A 22,907-nucleotide genomic window follows, 5' to 3' on the forward strand; every position below is an offset into this window, starting at 1 on the left:
GATAAACGGTTTGCAAATATTTTCTCACATTCTGTAGATCGCCTTTTTACTCCCTTGTTTTCTTTGCTGCACCCTTTAGTCTGTTACAGCACTTTACAGCCAAGCTACTGCGCAAGTCAGATAGCTGAGCCCGGATGCCTTCTGGGGGTTGTAGTCCTGAGCGTCAGAGGCGGGTGGAAGGCGGAGGATATTTTCTGAGTGATGGTTAGAATCAGATTTCTGCTGGGCGGGGCTGGAATGAACCACTGCCTGGTCCTCATTAGCAGAGAGAGAGAGAATTAACTCCAAGTCCCCTTTTCTGTCCTCAGTCTCTCGGACCCAGGTTCTGAGAAGATCCGCTTCCCCACCTTGGCCGTCCACGCAGGCTAGTCCCTCCTCCTCCCTCCGGCTTCCCGCCACTGGGCGCTCGTGGGTGGGGCTTTCCTGGGGGCGGGGCTCATGTAGGCGGGGCGGGGCGTGGGGGCTTCTTCCCTGGCTGGCGCTTCCGAGGCCCGCGGCCATCTAGCGACCTCTTTTCTTGGAACGCGAGGCGCAGGAGGTCCCGTCCATGGACCGATCCGCGGTGGCGAGGGTGGGCGCGGTAGCGAGCGCCAGCGTGTGCGCCGTCGTGGCGGGGGCGGTGCTGGCCCAGTACATTTTCACCTTGAAGAGAAAGACGGGCCGGAAGACCAAGATCATCGAGATGGTGAGTATGGGGGCTCGTCGCTACGGAGCGCTTAGGGGGCCGCGGGTGGTCCGTCCGGCCTCGCCTTCCCGTACCGACCGCTGCTGGAATGAGAGGGGCCCACAGGGGAGCCGTTCGCCCGGCGTGCGGCCACACCGCGGCCAGGTGACCTGGTCTGGACCCTCGACGGCGGCACTCGGCTTCCCATGGGCTTTGTTATGTCTCCATTTGAAACAAAAAGGCAGCAAAATAGGTGATTCGGAAACAAGCTGCCTCCCGCCGCAAAACCTGTTTTTTCGAGAAATAAACGGACGTTTCTGGGCAGATTTCTCCTTCCCTCATCCCGCGTCAAACCGTTGCAACAATCCCATTCTGATGAGGGTTTTTTTTTTTTTTGCACTGTGGCTAGGATGAGTTCGATTATGACAAGGTGTAACTTATCAGTGGTTAATTAAAGGAATGCCAGTTAACCCAGCTGGAGTTCAAAATAGTTTATTTTGTATTTGAATGTTATTCCTTCTTGTCTCAAACTGCCGGGATGTGCCTTCGTGTTCATTTTTTCCCCGCAAACGTCTTACATAACGTTTTAGAAATTTATTTCCAATTTTATTGTAAGACAGTGTTTGAAGAATTCTACTTGAGGTACATTATAAGCAATATTTTCTCCAAAGTTGGGGATGTTTTTAGGTTTTTGTTTTTTAATTAGAGCCCACTCGTCAAGACAGTTTTCTCAGTGAGTTGCATTCTAATATACTTCCTGGAGTGAAGAATCCCGTGTATACTCCCGATGAGATACTACACGCGTGAACTTCTGGGGTCAAGTATTTTTGACAAGTCAGTTGACAGTTTACCGCTGTACTAAATAATATCATTTTAGGCTCATGTTAGAATACTTAGCCCAATCATATGTTCTAATTGATCAAAGAAACTTTTTGTCCCGTTGTTTGCTATTGGCCCTAGGTCGAATACAGAAATATTTTTCCATAAATAAAAGTAAAAAAAAAAAAAAATGTTAATTCCCACATATCTCATATGCCAATAACTTTGTTTATTGGTAGGGTTAAATTAGTCTTAGATTATTATTACATAGTCTTTCTCCATCTCTGTACTCATAGCAGCAAATGTTTTTATCTCAAAAATTTCATTTTGTTTATGTTGCTGTCCTGCATAGAAAACTTTGGTGGCTTCCTTTTGTTCCAAACCAAAAATGTATAATACAAATGTGGGGAAGAAACCCACATTGCCATACCTTCCTGTATGTACTTAGACTGTGGATTAGTCTATCACTTCTCCTCTAAACCAGGTAGAGGTAAAAATCAATGCTTTCACAAAATCCACAATGAAGCCATTATAAGAACAGTTTGCCATCTTTGTGAAAATAATTAAGGCCCATTGTTTGTAGTATAGAAATCAGTCAATCTTTATATATACATAATATGTTATATTAATTCAGGCATAGGGACAAGTAGTCTTGTGGCTACAGCATAATATACAGATGTGTATTTGTTTTTGTTTTTTAATTTATTTATTAATTTATTTTTGGCTGCGTTGGGTCTTCATTGCTGCGCGCGGGCTTTCTCTAGTTGCAGCTAGCAGGGGCTACTCTTGGTTGTGGTGCGCGGGCTTCTCATTGTGGTGGCTTCTCTTGTTGCGGAGCACGGGCTCTAGGCACGCGGGCTTCAGTAGTTGTGGCACGTGGGCTCAGTAGTTGTGGCTCGCAAGCTCTAGAGCGCAGGCTCAGTAGTTGTGGCGCATGGGCTTAGTTGCTCTGCAGCATGTGGGATCTTCCTGGACCAGGGATCGAACCCCTGTCCCCTGCATTGGTAGGCGGATTCTTAACTATTGCAACACCAGGAAGCCACAGATGTGTATTTGGAAGGAAGAGATGGGGAATGTGGGCAAAGAGGCCAAATTGTAAAGGAGTTTTGTAAAGCCGTTCTAAAGGCTTTGCCCTTTATCTTGTAGGCAATAGGGGGCCATGAAAGGTTTTTAAACAGGATAGTTGCATGTTCAAAACTATATTTTATGCAGATCACTTAGACAAGATAGGGTGAAAGGGGAGAGCCTGGAAAGAAGGAGATAATTTAGGAGGTTGTTGGCAGTATTCATTGTGAAAGATGATTAGGGTCTAGACTAGGAAACGAGCGATCAGAGGATAAACATTTCAGAGGTAAAATCAACAGGACTTAGTGGCACTACAAACTCTGGACTCATACAAACCTGGCTTTGAATCTAGGCTTTCTCATTTATCAAGCTATGTGATCTTTGGCAAGTTATTTAACTCCTCTGAGTCTGTTTCTTCATCTATTAATTGGAAGATAATAATACTACCTACTTCATGGGGTAGTTGTGAAGATTACATGAAATAACACAGTGGACATAATTGCTATCATTTGTGAGCTTATCATTATTTATGATCATTAAATAAAGAGATTAATCACAAGGGTGGGGGGGATTACAAGCTAAATGGTGATACTGGCTACATTATTAGCCAAGATAGAAAGGGGGAAAGAAAGAGGAGGCAGGGACAATGTGGAACAATAAGTTCACTTTGTCCTGTTTAGCCAAGTAGAAATGTCCATAAATTAGTTAAAATAACTAAAGTGCTTAGAAAAGCATTTGTTGCCATATATTGGCCCATAGTAATATATAGTATATACATTACCTGTTATTATTAGCAACAGCAATGGAAAATGTAGTGCTGGAGTTGCGAAGATAAACTGGGACTAGAAGCTACTTTCTCAAGTGTCTAGCCTCTTGGCAAGAATAGTGGAAATGATTATAATTTCTCACCCATAACTTTGCAGCAAGATGAAAAAGAAAACTTGAGAATACTGACATATAGTGGGTGTTCAGTAAAGAAAACAGAGATCTCAGAGATGGGGTAACAGGACATGTTTCCAAAAGAAGGGGCAGAGGCAGAAGTGTCAGTCTGCACAGATCAAAAATTGACTGAAAGCCTTGTGGGTTGGACAGCCACTAGAGGAACAATGAAGTGAAGAAGACCAGAAAGTGATTGTTGAGTACAAAAATACTTGTGCCGTCAGTGTACGTTTGGTTTGGTTTTGGTTCTGAATGGTTGGCACGTGACCATGTTGGCAGGCAGAATGGCAGTGAAGAACGAGTGCTTAAAGAAGTGAGAGAGGGGGAAGGGAGTTCCCTGGTGGTCCAGTGGTTAGCACTCGGCGCTTTCACTGCCATGGTCTGGGTTCAGTCCCTGGTTGGGGAACTAAGATCTCCCAAGCCCCACAGCTTGGCCAAAAAAAAAAAATGAGAGAGGGGGAGAGGGAAAATCAAGCTGAGTTCCAGAGGAGATAGGAAGGTAGGGGATAGAGAACACAGGTGGACAGATGCCTTTTTAAAGGAATAAGGAACATCCCTCTCTCTAAGAGTGAATAGTAGCCCCTCGCTATCCATGGGGGATTGGTTCCAGGACCCCCTTGGATACCAAAGTCCAAGGATGCTCAAGGCCCTTTTATAAAATGGTGTAGTATTTACTTATAACCTATACACAACCTCCTATATACTTTAAATCATCTCTAGATTATCTCTAATACCTAATACAATGTAAATAGTATGTACATAGTTGTAAATACAATGTAAGTGCTATGTAAATTGTTGCCAGTTAGCAGCAAATTCAAGTTTTGCTTTTTGGAACTTTCTGGAATTTTTTCCCCCACATATTTTCAGTCCTTTGTTGGTTAAATCGCTGATGTGGAACTGACAGATACGGATGGCCGACTGTACTACTCACTGATTTATAGTATCCACTTATTTATGCATATTTTAATTTACATTATGTCTTATTTTCAGCCCTGCACTGTCTCTACTTACTTTGTTCTTTACTTCTGTCCAGTTGACTTAATTTCTCCTACTAAATGGCACCTCTTTCCAATTATTATATATCAATTGTTTTCTTTTTTGTTTTTTTTGTATTACCAGAATATATTCTGGTTTTACTTTTTACCAGCAGATTACTTATTTTTCTCCAATAGAAAACTAATTCCAAAAAAAGATAAGATGGTTTAATCTTATTCAGTTCTTCTCATATCCTTTATTAAAGGTACAAACTTAGTTATAAGATAAATAAGTACTAGGGTTATAATGTACAACATAATGACTATAGCTAACACTGCTGTAGGATATATAGGAAGGCTGCTAAGAGATTAAATACTAAAAGTTCTCATCACAAACACAGACTTTTTTTTTTTTGGCTTTCTTATTGTATCTATATGAGATGATGGATGCTAAGTAAACTTATTGCGGAAATCATTTCACAATATATGTATATCAAATCATTATGCTGTATACCTTAAACTTATACAGTGACATATGTCAGTTATATCTCTATAAATTTGGGGGTGGGGAATTCTCCCAAAGTAGAAGTATCTAACAAATGAAATAAAATGGAAGCACAAAACCAGAACAAATGTATAGTCTCAACACTATTCTGTAAAGAGCAACAGAGAGGGTGGAAATTATTTCGACAGCAGGAATAGGAGAGATGGAACTGTCACTGGAAGTTCCCCAACCAGTTAAAATTGTCATTTCTAATTTAAACACGTCTCAAGTATTTATGGCTTCCTTGTGAACATCAGCAGTTATTCCTTAAATAGCTGGTGCTGTTTTTGAAACTTCAGTGTGTTTCCTTCCTGGAGATAAACTTCTAACAAAAACTTCTTCCTTTCTTCTAAAGATAATATCAAATGTTTTCTGGGTACTATTCTAAGTGGAAAGCCCACTATTGAGTCTATATTTAGATATATTTAGAAAAGGGAGGGGGGAAAACCAAGATTCAAACAGCTGCTTTAGTGGATCAACACTATCACATAGGCTTTTAAAATATTTCTGTAACTCAACTTTCATCTAATTTATATCAGTACAGAAATTTATGACCTTTTAGCACCTGTTTTGAGTTCTTGATTTGTTCTGTGAAGCGTATTCCCTGAACTCCTGTGGCATTTCCTGATGATTTCTCATAATTTAGCAATTTATGTACTCTCTTATATTGTTTACTGTAATGTATATTCATTCATTCATTCATTCATTCATTTATTTATTGCTGTGTTGGGTCTTCGTTTCTGTGCGAGGGCTTTCTCCAGTTGTGGCAAGCGGGGACCACTCTTTATCGCGGCCTCTCTTGTTGCAGAGCGCAGGCTCCAGACGCGCAGGCTCAGTAATTGTGGCTCACGGGCCCAGTTGCTCTGCGGCATGTGGGATCTTCCCAGACCAGGGCTCGAACCCGTGTCCCCTGCATTGGCAGGCAGATTCTCAACCACTGCGCCACCAGGGAAGCCCCTGTAATGTATATTCTTGAAGAGTCTGGATTGGTGCATAGTTCTTTGTCATCCTTTTTTATTAATTGTACTTGACTAAGAGAAACAGAGACCCCAAATCAGTGGCTTTATTAAACAGTACAGATTTTATTTTTTTAGTGTAATGAGAAGTCCAAAAAATAGGTAGTTGCTGGTGTTAATTAGAGGGTACAAGGATATAAAGAGGTCTTTGAAATGTCCTTGGCTTTTCTCATGGTCACAAGATGGCTGTTGTAGTCCTGGCCAACATTTCCATCTTCCAGGCAGCAGAAAGGAGGAAGCAGGAAAGAGAATACTTATTTAATAAGCAAAACTTTCTTCTTGCATGTCATTGGAGGAAACAGTGTCATATGGTCATCCTAACTGTAAGTGAAGCTGAGGAATTTTTTTTTTTTTTTGAGTGAGCAACTTGCCACCCTCTGACAAAATTGAGATTCTATTAGTAAGAAGAAGAGGAGGGTGTGTATTAGGTAATTACCAGTCTACCGTGCCACACCACAGTGCCTGTTCTTTTTTCATATCATTGACTATTCAGTAAATATTCAATATTTAATCAAATGAAAACACCTGTATATAATATAATATTACCAGTGGTCAGTAGGCTGGTAGAAAAATGAGCATTCCAACTATTCCAAGTATTTGGTTATACAGCAGTAGAGAATACAAATTCTGAATAGCTTTGATCTTCTGTCCACCCCAAGAGTAAAGATTTATTCATTCACACCTGAAATATCTAGATCTTAAATAGCTCCTGCACATGGCCACTGCCTTCATACATGCTAATGAGATTTAGAAGCTAATCTCCCAAATGTGTCACAACTAGCTTAAAAGCTAAAGTCCTAACAGTACTTCTAGAATGAATGAATATAAATGTCTTGAGAGAGAGATCAACAGAAGGCTTTGTGGAGTTCAAAGGAACAGGAGATGACATTGGGTAATGTTTGATGGATGTGGTGATTTGAGGGGTAGCAATCATGATTAGTCCAATTTGAATAAAATATATTGTCAAATAAGGAAAATACATTAAAATCTTAACTTTGGCAAAGAAAATATCCAAGGTCATCTTGAATCTCCAAATTTGGAAGTAGGGAAATGTTTGTACCAGGCATATGACTTTATCTTTTCAAAGCACGTTTGTCATGTTTCCTGTGTGTTATCCTCATGCAGCAAGTTAACCACATTTTCAACTTCAGTGAAAAATGTGATCTCTTATCTAGTGAGCCATTTTTATATTAGCTAGAATAGTTCCTGAAAAAGTTTTAACTTTACAAATTTTTTTTTTTGCTTATTCCTTTTGTTGTGAATTCATTTACATGACAGATAGAGCCACCCTTAAACCAGATACTAATATTTTTAATTTATTCAAGAATTTTGTTTTCTGGCTAAAAGCTGTCATATCCTTAGATCCTTTTACTTTCTTCATTTAACAAGCTACCACCCCAACCCACCCCCCGGCCCCCCCCACCCCTGTGATTCTGAGGCTTGCAAAAGTTTGAGAACCATTGAAGTAAAAAATTCAAGTTCTTGCCTTCAGCAAAATTACAAATTTTACAAGTCACAAGACTTCCAAGTCTTGTGCTCACAAATAGTGAAAATTGGGGCTGCCAGAAATTACTGTGTGAAGAAGAGAAAGCAGAGTGATGAGGATGTAGAAAAATGGTCACTTTCATTTACTCTGGAGGTGGTATACATTGGTTAAATAAACAATAGTGCATGGTTAAATTATGGTGCATTTGTATAATAAAATATTGTGCAGCTTTGGAAACAAAAAAGTAAATCTGCATGAGTTAACATTTTAAAAAGCTCAAACGAGTTGGCCAAGAGGCACATGAAAAGCTGCTCAACATCACTAATTATTAGAGAAATGCAGATCAAAACTACAATGAGGTGTCACCTCGCACCAGTTAGAATGGGCATCATCAGAAAATCTACAAACAACAAATGCTGGAGAGGGTGTGGAGAAAAGGGAACCCTCTTGTGCTGTTGGTAGGAATGTAAATTGATACAGCCACTATGAAGAACAGTATGAATTCCTTAAAAAACTAAAAATAGAGTTACCATATGACCCAGCAATCCCACTACTGGGCATATACCCTGAGAAGACCATAATTCAAAAAGACACATGCACCCCAATGTTCATTGCAGCACTATTTACAATAGCCAGGTCACGGAAGCAACCTAAATGCCCATCAACAGACGAATGGATAAAGAAGATGTGGTACATATATACAGTGGAATATTACTCAGCCATAAAAAGGAACGAAATTGGGTCATTTGTAGAGACGTGGATGGACCTAGATACTGTCATACAGAGTGAAGGAAGTCAGAAAGCGAAAAACAAATATCGTATATTAATGCATATATGTGGAATCTAGAAAAATGGTACAGATGAACCAGTTTGCAGGGCAGAAATAGAGACACAGATGTAGAGAACAAACGTATGGACACGAAGGGGGAAAAGCGGCAGGGGTGGTGGTGGTGGTGTGATGAATTGGGCGATTGGGATTGACATGTATACACTGATGTGTATAAGATGGATGACTAATAACCTGCTGTATAAAAAATAAATAAAATTTTTAAAAAACAAAAGCTCAAACGAGGGGGAAAATAGCAAGTTGGAGGACAGTTTTGGTTCCAAAAGAGATACACATGTATATGCTTGTTATTGGAAATTCTTGAAAAACTATATTAGAAGCTGTTTATAGTTGTTGCTGGTGAGAGTCAAACTTGGGAGGATGAGACTGTGGAGGAAGCCTTCAGCTTTTTCATTCTTTAACGTTTCATACTGTTTGAAAGAACATGAGCATGTATTTTATATATTTTTAAAAACTGGTTAATTAAAAGCAATAACATTATAAAAAGTGTGTTGGGACCACATTGTAGAAGCATCTTTATTATCAGGTGTTTGTAATTAATTTGCTAAAGAGCCTTTGAGTTTGTTTTTCTAAAATAAATAAGATCTGGAATGTGTTTTAGTATGAATAACCTGGTATCTGAGGTACACTGAATTAGCATTACTAGGATCAGGAGGAGAGAAGTATAGGGGAGGAAAAAATAATTTTCCCTCCACCTTTCTAAATTCTCCACTGGGGACCCCATAACAAGACAAACTAACAAGAGAAAAACAAACAGAAGTTCATTAACATGTAGACATGGGCGATACCAGGGGAAAATGAGTAACTCCTGAATGGCTTAGAATTATACCATCTAAAGCTAAAGACAAAAGAACGGTGTGGGAGCCTGTTAAGAGTTGCAGCAGGAGAAGGGTATGGCAAGCCTGACCTAGGGTTGATACACAAATTTAAGTGCATTCTCCATTAATATGTTTCTTGTGCTTTACTCATCTTCTCTTCCTGGTACAAAGGGAGACACACAAATGGAGATGTCCTTCATAAATGTAAATTTCCATTACAAAAAGGTAATTTCTACTCTGTTTTCAGAGCTTCTCCTGTGTCTGCTGTTTCTTTGAAATAATCATCTAAAAATAATCTTTATGCCAAAGAGGTACACCTTGGGGTGGCAAACCTGCCACTCTGGACGAGCAGGAATTAAAATAAGCCTGGAGTAAAGAGAATGACTATGCTCTCTAGACTGCTGTTGGGAGCAGTTGAGAGAGGAGGACAGAAAGAGGATTGCAGAGGTGAAATCTACAGTATTTGAAAGGGAGCAGAATTTGTAACCCCAAAATATGCCTCTGTGGCATTAGGGATTATTTTAGGCTGATTATTTTTAAAAAAAAAAACAGCTGACACAAGAGAAACTCTGAAAAGCAAGCAGAAGTTACCCTTTGATAAGAACAATTTACACTTATAAGGGAAATCTCCATTTGTACGGGTGTCTACCTCTCTCTGTCAGAAAGAGGGCAACAACTGAACCTATAGAAGCTCTTAAAGGTCTTAACTCCGCATGACAACCATACCCTTATTTACTGAGCTTTGCCTGAAAACCTGGCTTTCCCCTGCCCAGCATCTTTTGTCTTTAGCTAGAGATGGTATTTAAGGCGATGGCTTGGGCCATTTTGAGAGTTAACTCAGTTTTCCTGGGTATCTCTCATGTATACAGGAAGTATACTGTATATGTTATTCAACTTGTTTTTCTCAATCTGTCTTTTATTACAGGGGAGTCTCAGCCAGGAACCTAGAAGGATAGAGGGAAAATTACTTTCCCTCCCCCACAGATTTTATAATTTTGCCAAGCGTTTTGGGTTATCCTTAATTTTTCACAGCAGTTTGAATGTTCCCTATAATTTATGTTAAATCATTTCCATATATTCCTCTTTTACTTGTTTTTAAAATAATTATTAAATTAATAATATTTAATGATATATTAATATTAATAATTATTATTAAATTAATAAGCATACAGAGGGACTTCCCTGGTGGTGCAGTGGTTAAGAATCCAACTGCCAATTCAGGGGACACGGGTTCGAGCCCTGGTCCGGGAAGATCCCACATGCCGTGGAGCAGCTAACCCCGTGTGCCACAACTACTGATCCTGTGCTCTAGAGCCCTCAAGCCACAACTCCTGAGCCCGCGTGCCACAACTACTGAAGCCCGTGTGTCTAGAGCCCGTGCTCCGCCACAAGGGAAGCCACTGCAAGGAGAAGCCCGCACACCGCAACAAAGAGTAGCCCCCGCTCGCCGCAACTAGAGAAAGCCCGCGTGCAGCAACGAAGACCCAACGCAGCCAAAAATAAATAAATAAATAAATTTATTTAAAAAAAAAAATACAGAGAATCTGAAATCCTATTTTAATCTTTATTCTTCTTTTAATTATAGGTTGTAATTTATATCGTCATGTAATAACTTATTTGAAATCTAATGTCATGAACCTTACCTGATAGGTTTTCCCCCTTTAAAAAAACAGCAATCAGGGAAATTATACAATCCTGTTTTTCTGTCAGCAGGTGGCAGACTTCTCCCTCTGCTATGGCACGGTGCTACATTTCTAAACTATTTACCTTCTTTATTAATGCACTTTTATGTTTACCATCTATTTCTTAAACCTGAAGGGGAGCAGAATATGCCACCCCAAAATGTGCCATCTTGGCATGTGGATTATTTGGCGCTGAAGGCAGTAAGACTCAGCAGACTCAGGAAAGGCTTTTTACCTCCTCCTTAACTGCCTAAAAATTTAGAAAGGGGTCCTGTACCAGGAAGAGAGCTATTACCAGAGATCACATTTTTCATCTGAGAGACTTATCTGCATAGCAGGACAAATGTTTGTTTACCAAACGTTTGCTCTTCCCCTCTTCCTGTGAATTGCCTTCCTCCCCTTTAAAGCCCCAGACTCCTACCTCTTTCTCCTTAGCTCAGTATGGTATATAAGCCTCACTCAATTGCCTGGCTGTCTTTTTTTTTAAAGGAACTCTATTTATTTATTTATTTATTTATTTTTGGCTGTGTTGGTTCTTCGTTTCTGTGCGAGGGCTTTCTCTAGTGCGGCAAGCGGGGGCCACTCTTCATCGCGGTGCGCAGGCCTCTCACTATCGCGGCCTCTCTTGTTGCGGAGCACAGGCTCCAGACGCGCAGGCTCAGTAATTGGGGCTCACGGGCCTAGTTGCTCCGCGGCATGTGGGATCTTCCCAGACCGGGGCTCGAACCTGTGTCCCCTGTATTGGCAGGCAGATTCTCAACCACTGCGCCACCAGGGAAGCCCCTACCTGGCTGTCTTTGGGTCTCATATCTTCGTGGGAGCTCTTGTAGGTACAAAAAATTTTTTTTCTGTTAATCTGTCTTTTTAGTACGGGGGATCTCAGGCAAGAATCTAGAAGGATAGAGAGAAAATTTTTTTCCTCTCCTAAAGACCATTAACCTATGAAATTTAAACCAAGTATGACAGTATTCTGCCATTATAGATGTAAATGCCATTTGTCTACTTTTTTCAACATATGTTCTTCATTTTCAAGGTGCTAATAGATTACAAAGTTGTTTAGCAGTTGATTGGAGGGTTGCTTAATTTGTTTGGCAAGTTCCTGCTTATAATTAGGTGGAAGTAGACGGTCAGAGGTTTAACATGATGTGGGTTCCTGCAACATCCTTCCTGCCTCTGTTGTATCTCCTCTGAAGCCTTGTCGTGGCACAGCCCTCTCATTTACCTTACCTCAAATGTCCCACTCAGAGTCTGGATTCCGAATACACCATCAAAAAAATCATCATGTTATTATACAGTCTTCCCCCATGAACAGTTTGTCAGTTTATCTTTGTCAGTCACACCATTAGCGTTCTAGCGTTGTCGCGTTCTCATTCTCTAAGGGAATGAAACACTCGATGGATTTTGGTAGAGGGAGATAGGAAAAGTTTGAGAACCTAACCTAGCTTTAAAGCATAGTGAAATGTTACAAAAAAGAAACCCACTGAAGTTACCTAAGATAACAGGGGGCTCTACACTGCATAGAACTAGAAAACAATTAGAAACCGATTTGCATTTGGGTTAATTTGGCACTGCCTTGTTATCTTGTAACCAGGGAAAAGGAACTAAAACTTTGAGTTATCTACTTATGTCCAAGTGTGCCCTGCATGTTTACCTGATTTAATCCTTAAAACACAGTACAGCTGGTAATTATTGTAATTTTCTATCAATTTGCTTAGGAACTTAGCTAATAAATAGCAGAGCCAGCATTCACTCGGATTATAGCTCTCTCTGAAGCTCTTGAGTAAAGCATGCTTCCAGTTGGGAATGAGAATTACTTCTTTAGTAAGGTGTTGTTGTGTTGCTGATCTTTAAAAATTTTGTCTTTCTAAGCTAATTAAATACTTTATTCTATTTTGTCTTTTGTACATAACTGTGTACCATGCATGATATTGTCACGTGTTCCTAGTTTTGGCAGGAGAAGGAACTCTATCTACTGATCCATAATTATTGTTCTGTTTTTCTCTGCATAATATAAATATTGTGGTTTATCTAGTAAAGATACACAGCATTTTCTTTCTTTAACAAGTTATGTTAATCTGTGATCTGACCGCTAGACAATCTTGTAAGGGAATGGGGTCATGTAATAGATGTTTGAGTTTAGTATTTGGTAAATCCTTGGTTCAGATCTCAGCACTGCCACATTCTAATGGTTTAGCCCTGGACAAATTTCACTTTTGTAAGCCTTAGTTTCCAGTTCTCTAGAGTGGAGAAGATTCACCTAAAAACTCTCCTGCCCCTTGTTTCCTTCAGGGTATTATATTAGAATATGTTCTGTTTTTGTGTTGTTATTTTTCATTTCATTTGTTTTAAATAATTACACTTTGGGAGAATTCCAACAGTATACTATTCTAGTATCCACCTGGGTTATTAAGATTAAAAAAGAAATTATATACATGCAGTGTATATAATAAACAAAGCTATTCTTTTCCCAACTTTATTTTAGACATGATGTTCTCATATAGTATATTATTCATATTAAGTAATGCATTTAAAAATGATCTCTAAACAGTATTCCATTTGAGCCCTCAGATTTGGAGATAAAAACTGAATGACTAGTTTTATCATATATCTTTCTTAAAGTTAAAAAGATTGGGAATGAGAAATGTCCAGCATTATGCCAAATTCTGAGCAACAGTTTTTAACCTGAGTACCTAGCACTCTAGAAAACAGTACCTAGCCCAATCCCTGCATGCCTGCTGTCACAATTGTAGATGGTTCAGCTGACCTGGGTAGCACACTTGGAGGCTTGGCATATATCATTTACAATTACTGAGATTTAACTTCACTACAATTGTATGAGAAACATGAGTTATCATAAAGGATAAAGCTGTATCTGTTTGACTCACTTTTGAGTCCCCTCTAGTATACTTACAACAAGCACAGATCATGTGATTCATTATATATTTCAAAATTAACTCATGGGGTCCACAGGTGTGGATTTCCAATCATTTGATTCAGCTTTAGGGGAGTTTTGATGATTAAGGACTCATGAGTACCTGAATTAAGATCCAGCTTTTTACAAGGAATTTCTCCATTTTAAATTATTTACCTATCTTAAACTTAATTTTCCCTTTGATTCTTTCTCTTTTTATTTCTGGTGTAGTATATGCTGATATAAAATTAGAAAATCTAGATAAGCAAAAAAAGTAATCTGCAATTTTCACCACCTAAAAAACCCCATATTTTAGTAAATGTACTCCTTTCTCCTCTGTACATATAACTATTAAGTATCATTTTTCCCAAAATAAGACCATACTGTAACATTGTTTTTAACTTGTTAAAACAATGTTTAACTTGTTAATTTATTTCTTAATGATAAACTTATACTTATTTTAATGACTATATTGTCTTTGGTATTATATCATATACGGATATCATTAATTATTTAGCAAGTTCTTCATTGGTGAACATTTAGATTGTTTCTCACTTTCAGTTATGATAAATAATGGATCAGTGAACATTCTTGTAGCATCTGTGCGTGTCCATGATTGTTTAAATGGAATTGCTTGATGAAAGCCTTTTGAATGTGCTGCCAGGGGTTACCCTCTGAAAAGGTTGTACCAATTTATATTTTCACCAACAGTATATTTAAGTACCTAGCTCCGTGTTTTCCTGGGAGTAGATATCTTTTTTTTTCCTGATCTTTGCCAAATGATAGCTTTTTTAAAAAGTATTAATATTTCTATTACTTTTGAAGTTGAACTTTTTAAAAAATTGGCCACTTATTTTCTTCTTTTCTGAACCATCTGAGTTCTTTTTCTTGATTTGCAAGGACTTTTATAAAATGACTTTCAGCCATGAGAGTATGTTAGAAATATATTTTTCCAAGTTTTTGTTTCACTTCCATTTTTGAGTAGTCTAAATTGACCTTCCTTTTCAAACCTTTAAATGGCTTCGTTAAGCCAATGTACTAATTCTTTAGAATGTTTTACTAACCTTGATTGCACATGACTCCTCATTTACACATTATGACTTCATTCGATAGCCAGAGTAGGAGGAGAATATAGCATTAAATAGTTTGTATAACTTACTCACTAGTTGACCCTCCCAGCCATAGAATGAGGAAGGCTAACTACAGAAAAAAATAGTAAGGCATTATGATTTGTCCCAATAGATAATTTTCATTTTACCTTCATAAATATTACTTAATATATGCCATGTCCATTTCTTCTAAAGATGTAGTAGCATTATACACACTTTCACTTTCTTTCATTTTGGGACATGTAACTTTTAAAAAATAATCTTTGTTTTCTTCTAGGTATAAGATATTATTCATTATAGAAAATCTGGAAAATACCAGAGAGTATGAAGAAGAAAATACAATCACCTGTGATCCTATCATTGCTGTTTGATAACTATTACTTGATCTTTGGAATATATTTGATTCAGTCATGTCAGATGATTATTATACTATTGAATTTAGTTTGTTACTGGGTTGTTGGTTTTTTTTTTTTTCTGCTTTATAACAAAGTGAATCAGCTATACATATACATATATCCCCATATCTCCTCCCTCTTGCATCTCCCTCCCACCCTCCCTATCCCACCCTGTCACTGGTTTATTATTTAAAACTTTTGTTATGTGTATTCATAAGTGAAATTAGGTATCTTTTCTCTTTTTGTCTCTTTTTGAGAGACATTTGTTTCAGGGTTTTATACTAGTTAGTTCATAAATGGAATTGGGTAGTTAACTTCTTTTTATGTGTTATAGTTTATCTAGCATGGGAGCTATCTGTTAAAGTTTGAAAGAGCTCACAAGTATAAAACCTGATCACAAAGCTTTTTGAAGGCCATTTTCTAATAAACTTATTTTTATAAGTTCTGTTCTAATGAGCACACATTCCATTGTTGGTTTTGGTTTGGTTTGGTTTGGTTTATTGAAGTATAGTTGATTTACAATGTTGTGTTAGTTTCTGGTGTACAGCAAAGTGATTCAGATATATTTATTTATGGATAAATAGATAGATAAAGATATTCTTTTTCAGATTCTTTTCTATTATAGTTTATTACAAGATATTGAATATAGTTCCCTGTGCTATACAGTAGGACCTTGTTTATTTTATATATAGTAATTTGTCTGCTGATCCCAAACTTCTAATTTATCCCTCCCCTCCCAGCCCTTTCCCCTTTGATAACCATAAATTTGGTTTCTGTGTCACACATTCCATTATTGAATGTACTATATGTTATCAAAACTTTTCTAAGATAAAATTAATTACTTTGGTTTACTATGTTGAGTTTATTAATCAGAGAGGTTTTGAAAGGGTTATATTTTGTGTTTTCTTCTACTTATATACTTTAAAAACTCAAGTTATCAACCGCTGATATCATCCATATAATTTCAAATAATTCTTTGCTACAAGTTATTAGTTTATGAACTTGAATCTCAGTAATTTTCTTCATTGTTTTCTTACCTTATTACTTTTTAAATGAGTTTATTTAGCATAGCAAGAAGAAGGGATAGTAAGTTGTCTTTGTACGCTCCTTTTAGATGTACTGGATATAATACATCAATAATAAAAGCCATTAATAACATAACTTTTTTACCATTTTTATTATAACCCATATCAAAATAGCAATCCTAAACAATACTGTTTCTTTTCAACATATAGAATTCCAACTTTGTGATGTGGAAGGAGTCCAAAATTAAAACAAAAATTTTTCTTCTTGTTGCATTTCAGGCACAGAAATCCAGATATAATAAAATAGGAACAATAATCTCAGTGCTAAGCATCTTGAAAGATTAGAACATAGTACATTTGAGAGTTAGGAAAGACTTCCTTCATTTATGGTACTGTCTTACATCGGATTTTCTTGAACTTGACCTACTTATTGCAACACAAGTGTCATTTCCTCTAAAGGAGTTTACAGAATTTATTACTTCTTAAATAAGAAAGTAAAAAGATATAGACTGTGTCCAAGAACTTCATTTGAGTTTCTGAAAATTAAGTCACTCAATCCTAGATTTTTGAGTAGTTTTTTTTTTAATGTGTACATATCAACAAAGATGTATTTTTTTTAATATATACATTTATTTATTTTATTTATTTATTTTTGGCTGCATTGGGTCTTCGGGCAAGCAGGGGCTACTCTTCGTTGCAGTGCCCACGGGCCTCCCACTGCTGTGGCCTCTCTCATTGCGGAGCTCCGGCTCTAGAGCACAGGCTCAGCAGTTGTGGCATGTGGGCTTAGTTGCTCCAAGGCATGTGGGATCCTCCCAGACCAGGGCTCGAACCTGTGTCCCCTGCATTGGCAGGCAGATTCCTAACCACTGCACCACCAGGGAAGCCCTGCATAGAGTTTTTAAGAAATGTATTGAGATTAGAACCATAGGTTTTCCTCAGTTTATATATATATGTGTGTAAATTCATAAATGCAGCAATCAACTTTGCTAACAGTCACCTAATAGGATAAGTCTTTGGAATTACTTTAAATGAGAGAAAAACTTATGAGAAAATCTTTACTTGCTGTTCATTTCCCCAACATATAATAATTCATTGTTTTCATCTCTGTTTTTGCTCCTTAAACATTTTAAACCATATTCATGTAAACATCTATATCACCTTATTTCAATTTTATTTTGAACAGTCACACTTTTAAAGTTAGTTGACTGTTGTCTTTTTCCGAGAAGTTTTGAGAGAAGTTCAAATGCCTGGACAGGTGTTTTGCATGTTTAAAAAAATGGTCTTTCTATTTACATCATGCAACAATTAGCAGGAACAAGTTTGGCAAGAGTCCTTATAGAGAGTATTACATCTCACCTCCTACTGAATTGTCTTCCTTATATGACTTTATTGTTTGGTTTGGAATAACTTCCTAGGGTGTCAAGCAAGTTCAGAATGAAGTTTAAAAATACATTCCACAGAGAAATGGTAATTGGATTATGGTAAATTAACTCTGAGTTAGTGGTTAAGTCATAGATTGGATTATTGAGAAATAACTACAATACCACAGGTTTTATGTGGGATTATGAAATGATTTTTTTCATATATAACTATTAATTAATATAATACCTTTATTCCCTTTACTCCCTGCCCAAAGATTAAAGGCAAAATCAATTAATAAGTTATTAAAATTTAACCTGATAGATTTTCTGTGTACTTTTTTGTTTTTTCATTATTTCAAAATTTTGAGAAACTTTTTTGATGGCAAAATATGAAGTGATCATTTTTAGCTTTTCAAGTTAATTGAAAATTGACGGTATCTAAAAGTTGTAACAAGTTACTCTGAAGTACAAATGAATATCCCTTTCTCTGTTGATAAAGACGGCCAGTTTCAGTGTTATAAGGGGAGAAAAATCTGCCAGATATTTGAGTCCTGTATGATTCTTTGCTCTTGGCGTATCAATTTCATGTTTAGAGTTTGCATCAGGAGTGATATGAGTAATTTTTGTTTCTATGACAGTGAATAAAGAAACTCCAAGGCAACAAGGCCCAGTCATTGTGTCCAGAGATGAAAGTCTACTGTGCTGCTAAAGAGACTGCCTTTATGACTTCTTTTATTCCTGGATCCTTTATGTCTCCTCTCAAAAAAAAAAAAGAGGATCCTAGAGCTATTTGAAACAAAATTCATTTTCTTTCATTCAGTACTTTGCTTGTGTCCTTGTTCCTTTTCTATGGCACAGTTTCAAAACATTACTCTTATCATACACATCTTTAGCCCTCTCATGTAAGTGTTATGTTTATAATATTGCCTAGAAACAGTGCTGATAAAGTAAGAAAAAAAGTCTTCCAGCTCATGTATGTAAGTAACAAGTGACTTCTCCCAGACATTAGATTCCTTACCTATAATGAAGGGGGAAGTATTATCTTTCTCTTAAGGTTTTACTGATTAAATTACACAGGCATACCTCGTTTTATTGCACTTTGCAGATATTGCATTTTTTTACAAATTGAAGGTTTGTGGCAAACATGCATCAAGCAAGTCTATTGGGACCATTTTTCCTACAGCATTTGCTCACTTCATGTCTCTGTGTCACATCTTGGTAATTCCCACAATATTTCAAACTTTTTCATTGCTATCATATTTGTTATGGTGGTCTGTAATCAGTGTTCTTTGATGTTACTATTGCCAAAAGATTTTGACTTGCTGGAGGCTCAGGTGATCATTAGCACTTTTTAGCAATACATTATTTTTAAATTAAGGTATGCATGTTTTTTTAGACATAGAGGGACACCCCACCAGACACACAATCCACCCCCACCACATATACCCACCTACTAGATGGAATTGAAAGGCCGAAGAAGTCCCCTATATGTGATCAGGAAACAATGCTCATATTTCCGCTCTTCTCCACTCTCCTTAGAGTAGCTGGACAGAACACTATCAAAGCCAAAGTCATCTATCCCTTAGAGACCAAAGCACCCCTCTTGATAAGAAACTAGCCATCTTGGTTTTCATGCTGTAAAGTATTTTGTTTTGTTTTAGAGTAAACTGGCTGAATTCCTTGCTTCTGTCTCTACTTTAGAAATATGGTTTAAAATAATCCATCCGTATGATGTTGACTGGTTCTGATTTTTTTTTTTTAACTTTCTTTTCCGATTATGGACATGATCGGTTCTACTACTATATCATTTTTAACAAGCCATTTTTTCCCTAAGGAACTCATTTATTTTATGAAGCTCAGAAAATAAAAATGGCCCCTTAATCCCATTACTGATACTGTCTTATGTATTCTACTTTAGACTTTCCTGTCCCAAAATTGGACTCTTGCTATAGATACTCTCATAACTCTTTTCATTCAATAGTAGATCATGTATGTCTCAGTATATATGTAAATATTGATCTCACAGAGCAGTACTGTATAGTGATTTACAGGCATGGATTCTGAAGTCAAGAGACCTGAATTTGAATCCATTTCTGCCATTTGCCAGCTACAAGCCTTAATTTATTCACCTTTAAAATGAGGATAATAATAGCACATACCTTCTAGGGTTATGAATATGAGATGAGATGAGAAGAGGTATGTCAAGTGCTTAAAAGTATCTGGCACACAGTAAACATACAATAAATTTTAGCTATTTATAATAATCATGTTTGAGAACTGTATAATTTTTTATGTGTTTACCCCAATTTATTCACCTCTCCAGTATTAATAAACATTTAGATACTGAGCATTTAGGCTGTTTACAGTTTCCCAGTATTATAAAGCAACCCTGCAATATACACCCTTGCAACTAAGTCTTTGTGTACTGTCTTATTTCCTTAGGACATAAAATTGGTGTGTCAAAGGGAATGTGTATTTCTAAAGCTTTTAATAGTATTTCTAAATACCCCTCCAGAAAGGTTATGGAACTCTAACTCCAGCATTCTTTGTTGTTTTTGTTGAAGATGATTTATCTGGAGTCATGTTTCAATGAGATATCTTTAAAATTCTTATCATTACTAACCATATTAATATATTAAAGGACAGTTAAGTCGTCACATTCATACCTAATACAGAGGTGTTTTCAAAATGGATCACCTGCTTGCCCTTGAGCCTCCATTACTAGAATATAAAAGATTTTCCTCTAAGAGAAATGTTATGTTGTCAATCTTCTCATCTTATTAAAATAAGATAGCAATGCCAAATTTTTAACATTTGGTAGGATACCAAGTTTGGATAATTTGTTAGTGGCCTTTTTTAAAAGCTATTTTAAAATTTTTTGTGTTGTTTGTAATAGAGAATGGCACTTCACAAAGTTTGATTACTGAAATGTTTTGTGGGTTTGATTTCTCTTGAGCGTAGAAGAGAGAAGGCTGATACAAAAATTTATTTACGCAAGTGTAGCATAGCCATGTTTCTAATGATAAAGCTTCCCAGAGCCCGTAGCATAACTTATGTATCAGGCCCTGACACATGGTATTAGCATATTTATTCCTACCACTCAGGTTGAAAACAAGACTGATTTTTCTTTAAAGGTTAAAAATATTTTTCTTCACAACAGTTTGCTTTCATTTCCAGCAGGAAGGGAACTTTTTTCAATTTTTTTAACCATAAAAATTAGTTTTCATTGTGTTCAGATTTTTTAGTAGATCTATGCATGGTCTTGTTGAAATTTACAGTGTAGGAAAATATGAAGAAAAACATAAAAGTCACTTTAAATCCCACTGCCCTGCAATAAAGACTGTTAACATCTTACTGACCACACTTTTATGCATCATGTTTTTTTCACGTCTTAAATGAACAAATCTTTTTAAAACTGTAAAACATACATAACAAAGTTTACCGCTTTAACTATTTTTGAGTGTACAGTTCGATGGCATTAAGTACATTGACATCGTTGTGAAACCACCACCACCATCCATCTCCAGAACTCTTTTTATCTTCCAGACTGAAACTCTGTACCCGTTGAGCAATAGCTCCCCTCTCTCCCCTCCTCCAGCCCCTGGCAACCACGACCTACTCTTTTTCACTTTGTATTGAAATATAATATTCATACAGAAAAGTACACATACTACAAGTACGCCGACAGCCAAAAAACACATGAGGAACAGAGTGTTTCTAAGTGTTACTGTTGAGGTTCCTTTTTTCTTTGCAGAGCAAGTTGGCAGTGCTCTAATAGTACAGATTTACCTTCTCTTAACTGCCACATTATTTTATTTGATCATGTTCTGTAGACTGACTGGTGACTAACTCAGAGCTAGCAAGCCTGTCACCCAGAGCATAATAAAGCACTGTGTAGTGATGCGTCACAAGACTGTTTTTGCATAGAGCTTATTAGCCAAGGCTTTTGGAACCGCCCTCAGCTGCACCTTGTGCTATATTAGTACTCCTCAGACAGGAAGAATTTTCTTTTGCTGCGGTAGCTTGTCCGGTTACCTTCAGGGTAAGTGTGTACAGTTCGTGTAAAAATGAGTTTCTCTTGTTTATCTGATTCTTTTTTGATTCTGTATCTTATTGAAATTTTAGGCATTTAAACATCCAAATTAAGGAAATAAAAACAGAATGATCCTGTATAATGTAAAACTTTTTTATAGTTTGCAAAGATATGAATATGTAAAACTTTGCAGTGTCTTGAATCTCAAATTATAATTTGTAGGATCTAATTTTAAGAGCTTATTGTTTAAAAAAAAAGAGCTTATTGTTTCACACATAGATGTTAAGGAAAAGCAAAGTACCCTCAGAAATCTCTTTTCAAGGGGAAAAAAGATCCAATTTTGTTGTTCATTAGTTGTTGTGTGATTCAGTTTTGCTGATAGCCACATGCTTTGTGTACCTAGGATTAGGAACTATTTATTATGGCTAGTAATGAAGATAATTAATTTTTATTTTGTGCCCATAAGCCTTATCCAGGATATCTTGGAATGGGTTTATACTGGTATGTTTTATAAATTAATAAAAGCTGGATTACTGTCTGTAAGGATTATAACACATTGTATATTGAAAATTAAGATTCAAACATATATATCACCATAATAGCCTAGAACATTTTAGTTAACTTAGATTTAAATACTTGAATTTACCTTATTTTTTACAGTTAGCTAATGCAGCAGACCATTTCTTAAAGTAGTTTACTTGGTTTTTATTGGCAGCCTATATCCAAGCCCTGCATCTCTGGATACTGCTTACTACCTATGCTGTTGTTCTAGGACATATTCAAGGACAGAGGAACTCAGAGTACTCTAAGGGTAATCAGTATATATTATCTACTTTCTATGTGCCTTGGTTTACTCATCTTGAAAAACGCTATTAGTTATTAGGTTAGTGGAGGTGGGGAGGATAGATGAATAAATTCTAAGCTTTGAAATTGTGTATTTTCATAAGTATCTACAAAATTCTGACTGAGAAGCCACATTTTACTATTTAAGAAAATTGGTATAAATTGCCAATTTTTAAATAACTGGCCTTTGAAATCTATTTTCTTTTCTTCTACCACCTTCTCTTACCCTCCCACCTTTTGCTATTCGGTTTCATTTTTGTTTTATGTCTGTATCAAGAGAAAGTTTCACTTTCCAGTTTGTGTATTTTTTTTCACTGCTGCCTTGAAAATCTAATTAGGGAGAATTCTTTAAATGCCCCCAAGAAACTGATTT

General features: G+C 36.9%; 1 protein-coding gene across 8 annotated transcripts in view; it reads left to right on the plus strand.

Annotated features, from left to right (window-relative positions):
• The first annotated feature begins 419 nt into the window (after positions 1-419).
• The window catches only part of NT5C3A (5'-nucleotidase, cytosolic IIIA), a 41,095-nt gene continuing 18,607 nt past the window's right edge, over positions 420-22,907 (plus strand). For 2 of the 8 annotated variants that reach the window (XM_036863975.1, XM_036863978.1), the window contains exons 1-2: positions 574-685; positions 22,407-22,502. Coding sequence is in view for 1 of the 8 variants with exons in the window: in XM_036863972.1 (XP_036719867.1) it covers positions 548-685 (138 nt within the window). In the remaining 7 variants the exon portion in view is untranslated. Of the gene's footprint in view, positions 686-21,600; positions 21,701-22,406; positions 22,503-22,907 lie in introns of those variants that run through there. The other 6 variants (XM_036863974.1, XM_036863977.1, XM_036863972.1 and 3 more) reach the window with 5 other exon arrangements.

This window comes from Balaenoptera musculus, chromosome 9 (assembly GCF_009873245.2).
Source record: "Balaenoptera musculus isolate JJ_BM4_2016_0621 chromosome 9, mBalMus1.pri.v3, whole genome shotgun sequence".
In the NCBI taxonomy this organism is placed as follows: domain Eukaryota; kingdom Metazoa; phylum Chordata; class Mammalia; order Artiodactyla; family Balaenopteridae; genus Balaenoptera; species Balaenoptera musculus.